The sequence below is a fragment of the Oncorhynchus mykiss genome, chromosome 17, assembly GCF_013265735.2.
Source record: "Oncorhynchus mykiss isolate Arlee chromosome 17, USDA_OmykA_1.1, whole genome shotgun sequence".
NCBI classification, from domain to species: Eukaryota; Metazoa; Chordata; class Actinopteri; order Salmoniformes; family Salmonidae; genus Oncorhynchus; species Oncorhynchus mykiss.
The window spans coordinates 56,532,731-56,549,811 of record NC_048581.1 but is presented as its reverse complement, the minus strand read 5'-3'; the positions used below and the strand labels follow the sequence as shown (position 1 = coordinate 56,549,811).

Here is a 17,081-nt window from a genome sequence, read left to right as displayed (position 1 = left end):
ACTTTCGCAAGGCACTGTATAGACAGATGTGTGCCTTTCCAAATCATGTCCAATCAATAGAATTTACCACAGGTGGACTCCAATCAAGTTGTAGAAACATCTCAAGGATGATCAATGGAAACAGGATGCACCTGAGCTCAATTTCGAGTCTCATAGCAAAGGGTCTGAATACTTATGTAAATGTGATATTTCAGTTCTTTATTTTTAATAAATTTGCAAACATTTCTAAAAACCTTTTTTTGCTTTGTCATTATGGGGTATTCTGTGTAGATTGATGATGGAAAACACCCCATTTTAATCCATTTTAGAATAAGGCTATAATGTAACAAAATATGGAAAAGGTCAAGGGATCTGAATACTTTCTGAATGTACTGTATAGGCATATATACTGAACAAAAATACAAACACAACATGTAAAGTGTTAGTCCCATGTTTCATGAGCTGAAATAAAATATCCCAGAATTGTTCCACACACACAAAAACCTTATTTCTTTCAAATATTGTGCACAAATGTGTTTACATCCCTGTTAGTCAGCATTTATCCTTACCAAAATAATCCATCCACCTGACAGGTGTGGCATATCTAGAAGCTGATTAAACAGCATGATCATTACACAGGTGCACCTTGTGCTAGGGACAATAAAAGGCCACTCTAAAATGTGCAGTTTTGTCACACAACAATGCCACAGATGTCTAAACTTTTGGGGATGCATGCAATTGGCTTGCTGATTGCACGAATGTCCACCAGAGCTGTTGCCAGAGAATTGAATGTTAAAATCGTTGAAATTGTTACATCTATATATTTTTTCAGTATATATAAAAGGTTATTTTACTTAGTTCTTTAAAGCAAAGGCTACCCCAGGAATGTGAGTGGGCTGAGGTTGCACTTAACTCGCCACTGATGAACCTCCAACCACTTTGCATAGGATCATGCACGGTCTGTTCTTTGGCTCGTGGGGAGGGGTTGGCATGGAGAAATAGGCCTACCGGCATGTAATTTCCAATCGTTGAAGCAAAATAAAATATAGGATTCGCACCCCTGTAGATTATTAGATATGGGTGTTATTCTGATGATGTAAACCAATGTCTCTGATAAAGCTGTGGCTTTCCTGGATCTAACCTTATAAAAATGATTAGGCTTAGTTAGCTATTTCATTTGGGATGAAATGTAGGCTACATTGAATGTTAATTTGAAATGAGCAAGCAGTATTGACATAAATAAATACAATAAAAAACGACCTATGCATAATTAGCCTAAACTTGTTATTAATAGAGCTCGACAACTTGTAGTCCTAAAAACCTCAAATGACTTACCTCTGGTTCGTTCAGCCATTCCCATGGGGCAAACGAATGGGGGAAAAAAACATGGTTTGGGGATAAAAGCTCAAAATAAGGTCTGAGGTTAACACAGGCTTAGTAGATCTAATACGTTTTGTTCTATGAGATAATATCAGTCAGTTAACATGACCTTTATGAATTAAGAAGCCTTTTATGTGCTTTAAAAAAAAGTTAATACATGCTTCAAAATTCACAAAAAGTTACGTTAGCTAATGAATATTATCTAAACGTATGATATCTCCTAAGCCTGTGTTTACCACAGACCTTATTTTCGGAGTTTTTCCCAAATCTCTCCAGAAACGACATTGATTTTCCCATAGGCTTCGTCCAGCAAACCATGGCTGAGTGCCTACAAAAATAGGCCATTACTATTGCAGAGATGAAAGCCTCATGACGCTAACATTTTGGCTCTATAAGTGACATTTATCTTCAATAGACTAATATTGTAGCTGGCTATGTATGCATCCTGCATTTTAATAGGTACAATTACTCAGGCAAATTGAATAATGCTCCACATAACAGTGTTTGAATGTCGGTGTCACAGTCCTTTATATAAAAAAATCAAAAATAATAATATACCCATAATGCATTGCAATGCCAACGTAGGCAAATCTGCCACTGGCTAGTTGTCAACATGGCCACCAGTGTTTGCAATCCGCTATCATAGCTCTTCTCAATGGGATGTCATTTAACTCCACGTATTTAGCAAAAAGCCTTATCGAACTAGCTAAGCAAGAGAGACGCTTTAAACACCGCGTTCTTTAGGTTCTACAATACCCAGCCTGGTAAGAGACTACGAGCTAGCAGTAGTTAACATCAGTTAGCTACAGTAACTATTAGATCTCTTCAGATACACTATCATACATAGTATAGACTATTGAATGACATTCAGCTTTCTAGTTGCAGTCAGTTCGAATATTGTTTATTTAACAAGGTATGGCTTTCAAAGTCTGTCAAAGGCGTCCTACGTTAGCCGCTTGGTAGTTAGCTAAACTGTACACGTTATTGCTTTGATGCCGGCTTGGTTGGTGATAACAGAAGAAGCTAGGACATGATTTATGTGTAAGATTGCTAATAATTACTCTCTTCAGTGTCAGTCAAAATGGCAAGCCCAAGGACCAGAAGAGTTTTGAAGGAAGTGAGAACACAGGAGGAAAACAACGTGAGTAGCTAGCTAACGTTAGCTTGGTGTTTGACCAGTAACGTTGTAGCTGGTTTAGTCACGACGTGATTGCCCAAAGGGCCAGGGCTGAACTATCTAAGGTTTAATATGAACACTGACGTTAGGACCTTGTGGGTGAACAATTTCTGTTGAGATATTCAATGTGATAGTGTCCACATCCATGTTTTCAATATCGACATCAAATAGTGAGCCAACATTTCCCCTCTTTTCTCAGCTTTGCTTTGAGTGTGGGGGCTTCAATCCTCAGTGGGTGAGTGTGACCTATGGGATCTGGATTTGTTTGGAATGTTCTGGCAAACACAGAGGCTTGGGAGTACACCTTAGGTGAGTAAATTCCAAAAGGCCAATTTTTCTGATTGTTGGTATTTATGCTTGCCTGCAGAGGCTCGTCTGTGCATGAATGTCAATCCTCTACTGTTGAATCTCTTATCCTGAATAAGTAATTGTTCAAGCCTTCAGCCAGGGCCTTCTAAGATGGTGATTACCACTTATATTCTTTAACCCACCATACTCACCTAGTCATCCAAATGTCTTCTTATATAAGGTCCCATGCCTAGTTAAATAAAAAATGAAGTAACATTTCCTGTCAAGTCGGTTTGGAAGTATTTAACCCCTAATGTGATCTCTGTACTGTAGCTTTGTGCGCTCTGTTACCATGGACAAGTGGAAGGACATTGAGCTGGAGAAGATGAAGGCGGGAGGGAACGGAAAGTTTCGTATGTTTCTGGAACTCCAAGATGATTACGATGCCACCTGGACCATGCAGGACAAATATAACAGCAGACCTGCTGCACTTTTCAGAGACAAGGTAAGGAAGCCTCCCTTTTGAGTCATTATTTTAATGGTCATGTACATAATAAAGTTGCCGGGGACACTCCAAATCAACATTTCTGAATTTCCAATGCTAAGATCAAACAGTACATCTATAATGGTCTCACTCACTGAAATGCATGCCTCTTTATTCGATTGACAGGTTGCAACCATTGCAGAGGGGAAAGAGTGGTCTATTGAAACTTCCTCTGCCAAGGACTGGACTCCGCCTCAGGCTAAGACTGGACTTTCGACGTCTCATCGGTAAGGGTGAAAAGTGTTATTTCATATAGCTAAAGTATTCAATGACTTGAATATTTTCAAAGTACTCATTTCCAATATTATCACATCCCAAAATAATCTGTGGTTGGTTTTCCAATGTAGCTCAGGGGGCCCTGGCCAGAACTCGGGAAACCCTTCAGACAAGGTGTTTGAGGACTGGTTGAGTGACGATGTGAACTCTTATCAGAGGTGAGACCATTGTATCCATGACTTGCTTGTCTCTGAAGCAGATGTACAGCCCCCCCCCCCCCCCCCCTCTCAAAACAGCCTCAAGTTCCACCGAGATGCTGGCTCATGTTGACTCCATTGCTTCCCACAGTTGTGTCAAGTTGACTGGATTCCCTTTGGGTGGTGGACCATTCTTGATTCACACTGGAAATAGTTGAGCGTGAAAAAACAGGCATCTTTGAAGTTCTTGACACAAACTGGTGCGCCTGGCACCTACTACCATACCCCATTCAAAGGCACTTAAATAATTTGTTGCCCATTAACCCTCTGAATGGCACACATAGTCTGTCTCAAGGCTTGAAAATCCTTCTTTAACCTCACTCCTCCCCTTCATTTACACTGATTGAAGTGGATTTAACAAGTGACATCAATAAGGGATCGTAGGGGTCAGTCTGTCATGGAAAGAGCAGGTGTCCTTAATGTTTTGTGTGTGTATACAGTGCATTTGGAAAGTTTTCAGACACCTTGACTTTTTCCACATTTTGTTACGTTAGACGTATTCTGAAATTGATTCATTCTACACACCATTTTTTTTGAATTTTTTTGCTTATTTACTTGAGTATTCAAACCCTTTGCTATGACCTGAAATTGAGTTTAGGTTCATCCTGTTTCCATTGATCATCCTTGAGATGTTTCTACAACTTGAATGGAGTCCACCTGTGGTAAATTATATTGATTGGACATGATCCTGTCCCCTGGGGAAGGGATGCATGGTTATTCTTTAAGTGTTTTCCTCACCATCTTAAATAAGCATGCCCCATTCAAAAATGCAGAACCAGGGACAGATATAGCCCTTGGTTCACTCCAGACCTGACTGCCCTTGACCAGCACAAAAACATCTTTGGCGTTCTGCATTCGCATCGAACAGCCTCCGCGATATGCAACTTTTCAGGGAAGTTAGGAACCAATTTGCACAGGCAGTTAGGAAAGCAAAGGCTAGCTTTTTCAAACAGAAATTTGCGTTCTGTAGCAAAAACTCCAAAAAGTTCTGGGACACTAAAGTCCACGGAGAATAAGAGCACCTCTTCCCACTGCACCGAGGCTAGGAAACACTGTCACCACCGATAAATCCATGATAATTGAGAATTTCAATAAGCATTTTTCTACTGCTGGCCATGCTTTCCACCTGGCTACCCCTATCCCCGGTCAACAGCTCTGCATCCCCCCACAGCAACTTGCCCAAGCCTCCCCGATTTCTCCTTCACCCAAATCCAGATAGCTGATGTTCGGAAAGAGTTGCAAAATCTGGACCCCTACAAATCAGCTGGGCTAGACAATCTGAACCCTCTCTTTCGAAAATTATCCGCCGCAATTGTTGCAACCCCTATTACTAGCCTGTTCAACCTCTTTCGTATCGTCTGAGATCCCCCTCTTCAGAGGGGGAGACACCCTAGACCTAAACTGTTACAGACCTATATCTATCCTACCCTGTCTTTCTAAGGTCTTCGAAAGCCAAGTTAACAAACAGATCACTGACCATTTCGAATCCCACCGTACCTTCTCCGCTATGCAATCTGGTTTCAGAGCTTGTCATGGGGTGCACCTCAGCCACGCTCAAGGTCCTAAACAATATCAGAACCGCCATCGATAAAAGACAATACTGTGCAGCCGTATTCATTGACCTGGCTAAGGCTTTCAACTCTGTCAATCACCACATTCTTATCGGCAGACTCAACAGCCTTAGTTTCTCTAATTATTGCCTCGCCTGGATCACCAACTACTTCTCTGATAGAGTTCAGTGTGTCAAATTGGAGGGCCTGTTGTCCGGATCTCTGGCAGTCTCTATGTGGGTGCCGCAGGGTTCAATTCTCGGGCCGACTCTTTTTTTCTATACATCAATGATGTCGCTCTTGCTGCTGCTGATTCTCTGATCCACCTCTACACAGACGACTCAATTTTCTATACTTCTGGCCATTCTTTGGACACTGTGTTAACTAACCTCCAGACGAGCCTCAATGCCATACAACACTCCTTCCATGGCCTCCAACTGCTCTTAAATGCAAGTTAAACTAAATGCGTGCTCTTCAACCGACCGCTGCTCATCCCCATATTGTTATTTTATTTTTTTGCTCCTTTGCACCCCAGTATCTCTACTTGCATATTCATCTTCTGCATATCTATCACTCCAGTGTTTAATTGCTAAATTGTAATTTTCACCACAATGGCCTATTTATTGCCTTATCTCCATAATCTTACTTCATTTGCACACACTGTATATAAACTTTTCTATTGTGTCATTGACTGTACGTTTGTTTATTCCATGTGTAACACTGTGTTTGTGTCGCACTGCTTTGCTTAATCTTGGCCAGGTAGCAGTTGTAAATGAGAACTTGTTCTCAACTGGCCTACCTGGTTAAATAAAGGTGAAATAAATAAAGTAAAACAACTGTCTATACAAGGTCCCATAGTTGACAGTGCATGTCAGAGTAAAAGCAATGAGGTTGAAGGAATTGTCCCTAGAGCTCCTAGACAGGATTATGTCGAGGCACAATCCTGTACCCTAGGGAAGAGTAGCAATTAAAAAAAAAAAAAAATTCTGCAGGATTGAAGGTCCCCAAGAACACAGTGGCCTCCATCATTCTTAAATGGAAGAGTTTGAATCCACCAAGACTCTTCCTAGAGCTGGCCACCCAACCAAACTGAGCAATCGGGGGAGAAGGGCCTTGGTCAGGGTGGTGACCAAGAACCCGATGGTCACTCCGACAGAGCTCCAGAGTTCCTCTGTGGAGATGAGAGAACCTTCCAGAAGGACAACCATCTCTGCAGCACTCCACCAATCAGGCCTTTGTGGTTGAGTGGCCAGGCAGAAGCCACTCCTCAGTAAAAGGCACATGACAGCCCGCTTGGAATTTGCTTAAATGAACCTAAAGGACTCTCTAATCTGAGGAAATCAAGATTGAACTCTTTGGCCTGAATGCCAAGCGTCTCGTCTGGAGGAAACCAGGCACCGCTCATCACATGTTGGTTGCAACATCATGATGTGGGAATGTTTTTCTTCAGCAGGGACTGGGAGACTAGTCAGGATCAAGGGAAAGATGAACAGAGCAAAGTACAGAGAGATCCGCTCAGGACTGGGGCGAAGTTCACCTTCCAACAGGACAACGACCCTAAGCACACAGCCAAGACAATCCAGGAGTGGCTTCTTGACAAGTCCCAATGTTCTTCAGTGGCCCAGCCAGAGCCCGGACTTGAACCTGATCAAACATCTCTGGAGAGGCTTGAAAATAGCTGTGCAGCAACACTCCCCATCCAACCTGACAGCTTGAGAGGATCCGCAGAGAAGAATGGAGAAACTCCATAAATAAAAATAAAAAATTCACCTTTATTTAACCAGGTAAGTTGTTGAGAACAAGTTCTCATTTACAACTGCGACCTGGCCAAGATAAAGCAAAGCAGTGCGACACAAACAACAGAGTTACACATGGAATAAACAAACATACAGTCAATAACACAATAGAAAAAAGTATATATACAGTGTGTGCAAATGGTGTGAGGTAAGGCAATAAATAGGCCATAGTAGCGAAGTAATTACAATTTAGCAAATTAGCACTGGAGTGATAGATGAGCAGATGGTGATGTGCAAGTAGAAATACTGGTGTGTAAAAGAGCAGAAAAGTAAATAAAAAAATGGGGATGAGGTAGGTAGATTGGGTGGGCTATTTACAGATTGGCTATGTACAGCTGCAGCGATCGGTTAGCTGCTCAGATAGCTGATGTTTAAAGTTAGTGAGGGAAACATAAGTCTCCAGCTTTAGCGATTTTTGCATTTCGTTCCAGTCATTGGCAGCAGAGAACTGGAAGGAAAGGAGGCCAAAGTATTTGTTGGCTTTGGGGATGACCAGTGAGATATACCTGCTGGAGCGCGTGCTACTATCTGTTATCGTGACCAGTGAGCTGAGATAAGGTGGAGCTTTACCTAGCATAGATGACCTGGAGCCAGTGGGTCTGGCAACGAATATGTAGAAAGGGCCAGCTGACTAGAGCATACAGGTCGCAGTGGTGGGTGGTATAAGGGGCTTTGGTGACAAAACGGATGGCACAGTGGTAGACTGCATCCAGGTTGCTGAGTAGAGTATTGGAAGCTATTTTGTAAATGACATCATCGAGGATCGGTAGGATAGTCCGTTTTACGAGGGTATGTTTGGCTGCGTGAGTGAAGGAGGCTTTGTTGCGAAATAGGAAGCCGATTCTAGATTTAATTTTGGATTGGAGATGTTTAATATGAGTCTGGATGGACAGTTTACAGTGCCAAGCTTGTGTCATCATACCCAAGAAGACTCGAGGCTGTAATTGCTGCCAAAGGTGCCTCAAAGTACTTAGTGAAGGGTCTAAATACTTGTGTAAACACTTTAAAAACCTGTTTTTGCTTTGTCATTATGGGGTATTGTGTGTATGTTGGTGAGGGGGGGAAACTCCAGACTATGTAATCCATTTTAGAATAAGGCTGTAACGTAACAAAATGTGGAAAAAGTCAAGGATTTTGAATCCTTTCTGAATGCACTGTTAACATATTGTACCCAGAAAGCACAGTCTAAATCCAAAAGTAAGATGCCACAGAGCACATTTGACTATTGCTTAAAGATAACTTGAATCTGATTCTCTTTATATGTTCTTAACCATCATTTTAACTAACAACTTTCAAGACTTTATCTGTAAATGCTCAACCAATGTATAGCACAGGGTCTTAATCCAACAGTAAGAAACCACAAAGTACACATTTGTACTTTTGCTTTAAGATCAATTTCATCCATATGTCATTTTTTTTCCTTTCCCGCTGGGACCACCCATATGCGTACGCATGATTGTAAGTCACGTTACGTAAAAGCATTTCCTAAATGTAATTTATTATGTTTTTGCTCACTTTTTTATTAAGACTTATAATTTATGCAAACATACTATTTCCCCTGTAGTGGTGGCGGTTATAGTGGGAATCAGGAGAACCGCTATGTTGGCTTTGGGAATACACCGACCCCAGAGAAGGAGGATGATGTTCTGAACAGCGCTCTATCTTCCATTTACTCGGTACGGCAGTAATATGGCACAGCATCTGGGAATCTGCGTGGCCCTGAAGTAAGGGGGGGGGGGGGTTCCCAAATGGCACCATATTCCCTATATTTGGGACACAGACATGGAGTTTAAGGTATCTGTCATGGTGACTCGTGTGTCTATTTGGGACGCAGAGTTTAAGATATCTGCCGTGGTGAATTGTGTGTGACATGTTTTGTTTGATAGGGCTGGAGCAATTTCACAATCGGAGCAAGCAAAATTGCAGCAGTCGCCAAAGATAATGTAAGTATCTCCAAGGAAAGCTGTTATCCTGTCACAGAACTAAATTTCACTGTTTATTAATAGCTTTTTTCCTCTTTTCATTGGAACAGACTGCAAAACTTGCAACCTCAGCAACTCTAAAGGTATTACTTTCTTTTATTAAACAGTTCATTAGTACCGGATTGATTAGCACCAAGTCTTTAAACTTTTAGTTACTATTAAGATATCGTTAAGGTTTGTTTTACTATTTATATGAATGTGTAGATACAAACTCTTAACCTAACAGGTCTGAGATGCCATTTAACAAAGTTGATAAAGATGTGATTGTGTGAATTCCTTTTTGATGAAAAAGCAAACCATTATTATGCTCATGCTCGCATGACACAAGTAATAAATAGGTTTCAAAGTTTATTCGCCACATGCACAGGATACAATAGGTGTAAAGCAGTACAGGGAAATTCTTACCTTCAGAGCTCTATCCAACAATGCAGTGATGATAATAATAATAATAATAATAATAATAATAATAATAATAATAATAATAATAATAATAATAATAATAATAATAATAATAATAACTACGATGAGAGTTAAAAAAAATAAAAAAAACACGAGAATGCAAAAGTATGTTTAGGTCAGTGCCAGTACATTTATTCAATGTGCAGGTTTACTGGAGTGGTTGAGGTGGGTTTATGCATCAATAAATAAACTATTTCTTGAACTGCATTGTTGATTTAAGGGCTTGTAAGTAAGAATTTCACAGTAAGGTCTACTACACCTGTTGTATTCGGCGCATGTGACAAATAAAACGTCATTTGATTTAGTATGGTACACAGTACCAGTTAAAAGTTTGGACACGTACTCATTCAAGGGTTTTTATTTTATTCTTAATATTTTCTAAATTCTAACGTTATAGGAAAGACATCAAAACTATGAAATAACACATGGAATCATGTAGTAACCCAAAGTGTTTAACAAATCAAAATATATTTTAGATTCTTCAAAGTAGCCACCCTTTGCCTTGATGACAGCTTTGCACACTCTTGGCATTCTCTCAACCAGCATAATCCTGGAATGCTTTTCCAACAGTCTTGAAGGAGTTCAGCACTCTTTGGCTGCTTTTCTTTCACTCTGCGGTCCAACTCATCCCAAACCATCTCAATTGGGTTGAGGTCGGGTGATTGTGGAGGCCAAGTCATCTGATGCAGAACTCCATCACTCTCCTTTTTGGTCAAATAGCCCTTACACAGCCTGGAGGAGTGTTGGGTCATTTTCCCATTGATAAACAAATAGTCCCACATTGGCGCAAACCAGATGGGATTGGGTATTGCTGCAGAATGCTGTGGTCGCCATGCTGTTTAAGTGTTCCTTGAATTCTTAATAAATCACTGACACTGTCACCAGCAAATCACCATCACACCACCACCTCCTTGCTTCACGGTGGGAACCACACATGCGGAGGTCATCCGTTCACCCACGCTGCGTCTTGCAAAGACATGGCGGTTGGGAGCAAAAATGTCAAATTTAGACAACAGATTTCCACTGGTCTAATGTCCATTGCTCGTGTCTCTTGGCCCAAGCAAGTCTCTTCTTCTTATTGGTGTCCTTTAGTAGTGGTTTCTTTGCAGCAATTCGACCATGAAGACCTGATTCACACAGTCTCCTCTGAACAGTTGATGTTGAGATGAGTCTGTTACTTGAACTCTGAAGCATTTATTTGAGTACCAAGCTAGAGTCATTTATTTGAGTAAGACATTTTCATGTATTGGTTAAGAGGTTCAACCTCCTAATTCCATTTGATGTACCCACAGAAAAATCATTATTCCAGATATAACTTAATTCTATGGATGCACCACTGTATGTGATTCCCTCTGCAGCAGAAACAGCAGTGCAAATGTTTAGCCTTTAGAGCTCATGGAACATAGATTTTCTTCCACAGGTTTCCCTTTTTATTGTTGATCATAAATGAACTGGACATAAATAACTGCCCTTATTCTGTGAACATTACTGTAGTTTGAACTGTTTGTCGCTTCTTTAACTTCCTTGCTTTCTCTGGACGTAGTTAAGGGGCTATAAGCCGCCCCCAGAGCCGGTAAAATCAATAACAAATGCATGCTCTTTGTCCCTATTCCTGCATCCCATTTTACTCATTGTTTTCATGAATGTATTCATTCCCACCCTAAGCTTGTCGGCTGGTCATCGGTGTCCTGTCTGAAAATGTATGTGAAAATGACCAGACCCACCACTGCAAAATGGTGGATAAGTACAGTTAGCATAACCAGTAGTGTTACATTGAGCTTTTCTTGGCTGCAGACAGAAAAACATATTTAGCAGTTGATGGATACTCTTAATGTCAAGGCTTGTCGTAGTTTAAATTATTATTATTATTAAATTAATTATTATGAAGTTCTTGGTCACGTTCACTTTAGTGGCCCATTTAAGACCATGGTTGAGAAACCATTCAAGGAGTGTGAACATTCCTGTCATTTACAAAAAAAGAAATCTTGGCATAATAATCAACATGATGACCACTTGTTTTGTACTCGCCAACCATAGTTATTTATCCCTGCATGACCGTTCCATTGCTCAGTTCCCTTTGAGGGTCAGCCCTCACTGTGCTGACTGCTTGTTTAATGTCCTAGTGAATGGAATGACAGTTCCCTCGCCTGCCTCAGCTTCCTGCTACTCAGAAATTCAGTCAGTGTCTTGCATTGTCGTGAATGTCGAACTGTTCTGTTTAATTCACACATCTTCTCCCTGTCACTCCCAACTAGGCCACAGAGTTAGGACAGACATTAAATGAGAATGTTATCAAACCTACCCACGAAAAGGTAACTGTTTAAAGTTTAGTTAATAGGCTAATATGCTTCATAAAACCAGCTTTACATTTGATTTGCATTGTCTCCTTTGGAATGTGTCTGCTCTAGTGACGGACTATAGTGTGCACTGTGCATGTGCAATAGCTAATTGCTTGATGTAGAAAAATTTCACATAGCTTCCTAAAATGGGTGTTTTCAAATCTATCTTGACTGAGACTTAACAGAAATCACCTACTGTCTCATAAGTAGGCTAATCATCACATTGTTGTCCTCTCAGTAAAATCAAATCTAAGACTAATTCCTTTGCGCACAATAAAATGTGCAACTGTTCACAATTAGAAACACTGCCTGAGCTCGCCTGTGTGGTGATGTCCTGATTTACACACCCTCCTCTTGATGCTGTGAGTTGTCTCCATTTCCATTAACGGTGATTTGGCTTGTCCAGGTTAAAGATGGAAAGTTGCTAGATGAAATGTCTGTCGGCATTGCTGGGCTGGCATCCAAGGTAGGAGAAGGCAGTCCTCTGCCACACTGCACACCTACAACCAGTCTCCTGAGCAAGGGTCGTGGGAAGCTATGCATTCATCAGGAATTAGCTTAAGTTTAGCAGGGCAAAATACGTTGGTGCTGTCATCGCACTGCTTACTCTGAAAAGGAGACTAGTTTGGGTGTGTTGATGTACATTTTGAAGATATTCATGCAATTTGTATCTCCCTTTTCTCTTGCTGCTATTGTTATTCTGTTGGTGAGTACTGTGTAGATTGAATTGTACTTATATTAACTTGTACAACCTTATACAACCTTTACTTTGGTCAATGAACTATTGTGAATCTGATAAACATGATTTGTAAACTTGTTTTGGTGAGTGTTGTAGACTTTTTATCAACATTTCATGTCTATTGTTGTTTCCTCAATTTTGTTTGACATGTGTTCCCTCTTCTCAGGTTCAGGATGCTGGTGCAAAAGGCTGGAAAGACATGACTGACTTCTTTGCTGGAAAGCCCGAGGACGGGTAAATCAAAATGATTAAATCTGGAATTTGGCATAGTGATGTGTCAGTTGAGGGTCTTTATTTCTGAGATAACAGTTTCCCCTCTTTATGATGAACCCTCTCCCACAGGTCAGAAGGAGAGAGCTACCAGAACATGGACGCCACTGAAGGTTACCAGTTCAACTCCTCAGGCCCAGAACTAGGCCAGGCCCCTGCGCAGGACTTCTGGACGTCCTTTGGCAGCGCCAGCTCCTCCAAGGCCAAGAAGTCCCCAAGCAGCGACAGTTGGACCAACGTCGACAACTCTGCCGCTGAGAAGAAGAGCTCCGACAGCTGGGACAACTGGGGCTCGAAGGCGGCATCCAACAACAAACACAGCACTGGAGACAGCTGGGAGGCCTGGGACAACAACTGGGACAACGCTGCTGGGGGAGAGGCCAAGGGCAAGAAAAGCCCCGCAGCCGCCCCCACCAAACCTGCTGAGGAAACCTGGGACAATGCAGACTGGTAGAGGCCTCACTCACAATCCTCCCCAGCTCTATTTCTCCCTTTTCCTCTACCTTCACGGCCTTCTCTCTTTCCTTCCTTCTCACAGGCACTTTTACAGTTGCACAGTTCTGTCTCTAACCTGGGTAGAGTTCAATGCCAGTTCAGTATGTATTTATCACTCAATAAGAACTAATTGAAATGGAATTGATCTCAACGCACACTGAGTATTCCTGAATATTTACACATTTTAAAGGAAGGTTGCAGTCTATTTAATTTTGCCTGGATGTGTATACATTTCTTTAATTCATTACAGGAGTTAAATCTAAATGTAAGCAGAGTCGTCATCTTATGTCACATTTAAAGTTATCTCCATATTAGAAGGCAAGATGCCATCTTGGTTTAATGAGTCTATAGTCTGACATTTTAATACATCATCCTTAACTAAAGATGGCGGGAGTCACCTACTCAACCAGAGTGAGAGGAGCCCGGTCTGTCAGTGGTTATCCCTTGAAAAATGGGGATTTCAACTTTCTGAGTTTCCACACACAATTTATGCATAATGAAATTGACAAGGAACTGGAATCCAGTTTAGTGTGCTGTCGTGTAAAGCCAGCATCCCTTGCACCCCAACAGGCCTGTGTTGACTAAAACTTACGGTCAAAATGTTATTTTGTGTGTCAATTTACGACTGCAGCTAACCTTGGTATGATGATGCTTAACATTGTGCAATGGCGTTATATGTATAAAATGTAGCTGCTGGATTCATGTGATGCAAGTATAGTATTTTTACCAATATTTTTTTCTTTCCATTCTCAGCCGTCTTCATTGAAACCTGAAGAGAAAGCTCTTATGAGTCGGTACGACTTGGTTATTTTGATGAGGAACAGGGGATAAGTACATTTAGGTTTAAATACAACCTAGTCTAAAAAGCAGTTGACAGTGTTAAAGCACTATTCCACCACCCAATCAGTGGTTGTCGATCGCATGGCATTAATCTCAGCAGCTAACTGTAATATAAATTATAATGTGTTAATTTAATGTGGTAAGTTGTACAATTATTGTGTGTGTGTTGAGAACTGGACACATTTGTTTTTGAAGCAGGGACTGTAACTCTGACTTACGGTTCATTGCATGTAATACTGCCGAACCTGTGGGAGCACCACAGCAACCTTCTGTGACCTCAGCAACCTTCTGTGACCTCAGTGGGATCTAGTATAGTCTAGTTGCGTCTATTGTCCTCAACACACACACTCCAAAAAAAAAAAAAAGAAGCTTTCTCATTAAGCTGATCTTTTCAGTCTCCATGTCTGTGTTAAGTGTTGCATCCAAGTTTTCATTACTTTTCATGTAAAAACAGACAATGGGCAAAGAACACGTCTCAGGCCAGTCATGTAAGAATCTTTGATACGAATTTCAGTTTGATACGGACAGTCACTTCTCAAGGAGTGAGGTTGAATACTGCCAATTTTGAAAGTGCTTTTCGCTGGACTTCTAAGATGAGTCTGATGTTTTACATTGACATGCAAACTTCAGCCATGTAATCACTTGACCCTGTTCGATTTGACATGTTTTTGTGTTCGCATGCAGGGGTTAAATGGGCATTTCTATGTCCTCTGAATTGCTGGCTTTTCCATAGTCATTTTTCACAGATTAGCCTAGTTCCTACTGTTTACTATCTCCCCTTGTAATGTCTCACGTTGGAACTCTCAATTTCACCCTTGTATCTATGTGAGAGAGCGGCGTTGCCTAGATTATTTTTTTCACTCATGAAAAAGAGAACAAGGCAAGGCTACTATTTCTTAATTGCACCAGATTGTTGGCATTTCCTTCCCCTGGCTGTTTTTCTGGTGGAACCACAGCAATATGGGCTGATGTGGTGTGGCTTGCATTGTCTTGTGTGAGAAACAAAGACTGTCTGAGTTTTCTACACACCAGGATAACTTTAATGACTAACTGCAACGCTTGTGTAGTAGTGCATGTTTTGCGGTATTGCACTCTCCCCACCCTCTATTTTAATGTTGTGTTACAAGCCTTAAAGAGCTGTCCTCATAGTCTATCTATTGATAATCGATGTCCATTTGGTTTTAAGTGTGTGTTATGGTGTGTGTTTTCCGTTATTGGATGGACAGCGTGTATGATCAAATGATAAAATATGAACGTAAAATGAGGTGCTGCTGTTTACAGTTTGCCTCCATATTTCTGATGCTTTGACTTTTTGTACTATATTAAGTTTTATGACGAAGCACACAGCCTGGATGGTGAACCAGCCTGATGGTGAACGTAGCGATTGGGCTGTCTCCACCAAGCTAAAATACATTCTTAGTCCCAATTTTGTTATTTAAAAAAAAAAAGAGATTATTCATCAATGAATTCCAGTGTTATAATCTAAAGGATGTTAAATGTTAGATATTATGTTTTATAGATCTACAAGTCTCAGTAGATCATTAGGTATAAATGTGTTATGTAACACTTGCAAATATTAAAGAATCTTCTCATATTTTTTACCACTGATGGTAATGAAGACTTTTCAGCAGTGCGGTTTAGTGAAATATAGGCCTAACGCTGAAAAGTACAGTAAACCATGTGCTTTTATGTCCATTCATGTTTTGACTGCCACATTGGAGATTGCCACCCATAATCTTTGTCGATCTCATTGTTCAGTCAACAAATGCTATTTTATGATATTGTACTTGGTTTCCTAATGTGTAACTATGGTTTGGAGATAAAAAAAAAAAAAAGGTCATTTTTTTTATTTTGAGAAACATAGTATTTCTAAATACAGTGGGTTGAGTTCCACTTATCTAAACAAGCATTCCGTATTGGTGATTGATTAAAGGGAATTTCCTCCAATGCTCTTGAATCTCATGTGAACCATAATTACTTTAGGTTTGTCCCTTTATAGTACTGTAATATGTATGTGTAAAATGTACAGTTATGGGTGTATGTACAGTGGCTTCAGTATGTATTCATACCCCTTGACTTATTCCACATTTTGTCTTACAGCCTGAATTGAAAATTTATTAAATAGCTTTTTTCTCTCACCCATCTACACACAATACCCCATAATGACCAATTGAAAACATGTTTTTAGAATTCTTTTCAAATGTATTGAAAATTAAATTCAGAAATACACTACGTGACCAAAAGTATGTGTACACCTGCTCGTCAAACATCTTATACCAAAATCATGGGCATTAATATGGAGTTGGTCCCCCTTTGCTGCTATAACATCCTCCACACTTCTGGGATGGCTTTCCACTAGATGTTGGAACATTGCTGTGGGGATTTACGTCCATTCAGCCACGAGCATTCGTGAGATCGGTCACTGATGTTGGGCGATTAGGCCTGGCTCGCAGTCAGCGGTCCAATTCATCCCAAAGGTGTTTGATGGTATCGAGGTCGGGGCTCTGTGCAGGCCAGTCAAGTTCTTCCACACCAATCTCGACAAACCATTTCTGTATGGACCTCGCTTTGTGCACGAGGGCGTTGTCATGCTGAAACTGGAAAGGGCCTTCCAAAACTGTTGCCATGAAGTTGGAAGCACAGAATAGTCTAGAATGTCATTGTATACTGAAGCATTACGATAAAAAAACAGCCCCAGACCTTTATTCCTCCTCAACCAAACTATACAGTTGGCACTATGCATTGGGGCAGGTAGTGTTCTCCTGTCATC

The 17,081-nt window shown here is 40.8% G+C and overlaps 1 protein-coding gene across 10 annotated transcripts; it reads left to right on the top strand.

Annotated features, from left to right (window-relative positions):
• The first annotated feature begins 1,936 nt into the window (after positions 1-1,936).
• Positions 1,937-16,261, top strand: LOC110494157 (ADP-ribosylation factor GTPase-activating protein 1). Of its 10 annotated transcripts, none has more exons than XM_021568943.2 (14): positions 1,937-2,123; positions 2,430-2,500; positions 2,736-2,845; positions 3,158-3,329; positions 3,495-3,595; positions 3,716-3,802; positions 8,767-8,863; positions 9,074-9,130; positions 9,220-9,252; positions 11,172-11,201; positions 11,884-11,940; positions 12,374-12,433; positions 12,873-12,940; positions 13,049-16,261. In XM_021568943.2, exons 2-14 carry the CDS (start codon positions 2,441-2,443, stop codon positions 13,428-13,430), a joined length of 1,314 nt encoding a protein of 437 aa, XP_021424618.1. In that variant the 5' UTR covers positions 1,937-2,123; positions 2,430-2,440; the 3' UTR covers positions 13,431-16,261. The 10 variants fall into 10 exon arrangements, with proteins under 10 accessions (XP_021424618.1, XP_021424617.1, XP_036806134.1 ...); XM_021568942.2 differs by having other exon boundaries at positions 8,752-8,863; XM_036950239.1 differs by lacking the exon at positions 2,430-2,500 and having other exon boundaries at positions 8,752-8,863.
• The last annotated feature ends 820 nt before the right edge of the window (positions 16,262-17,081 follow it).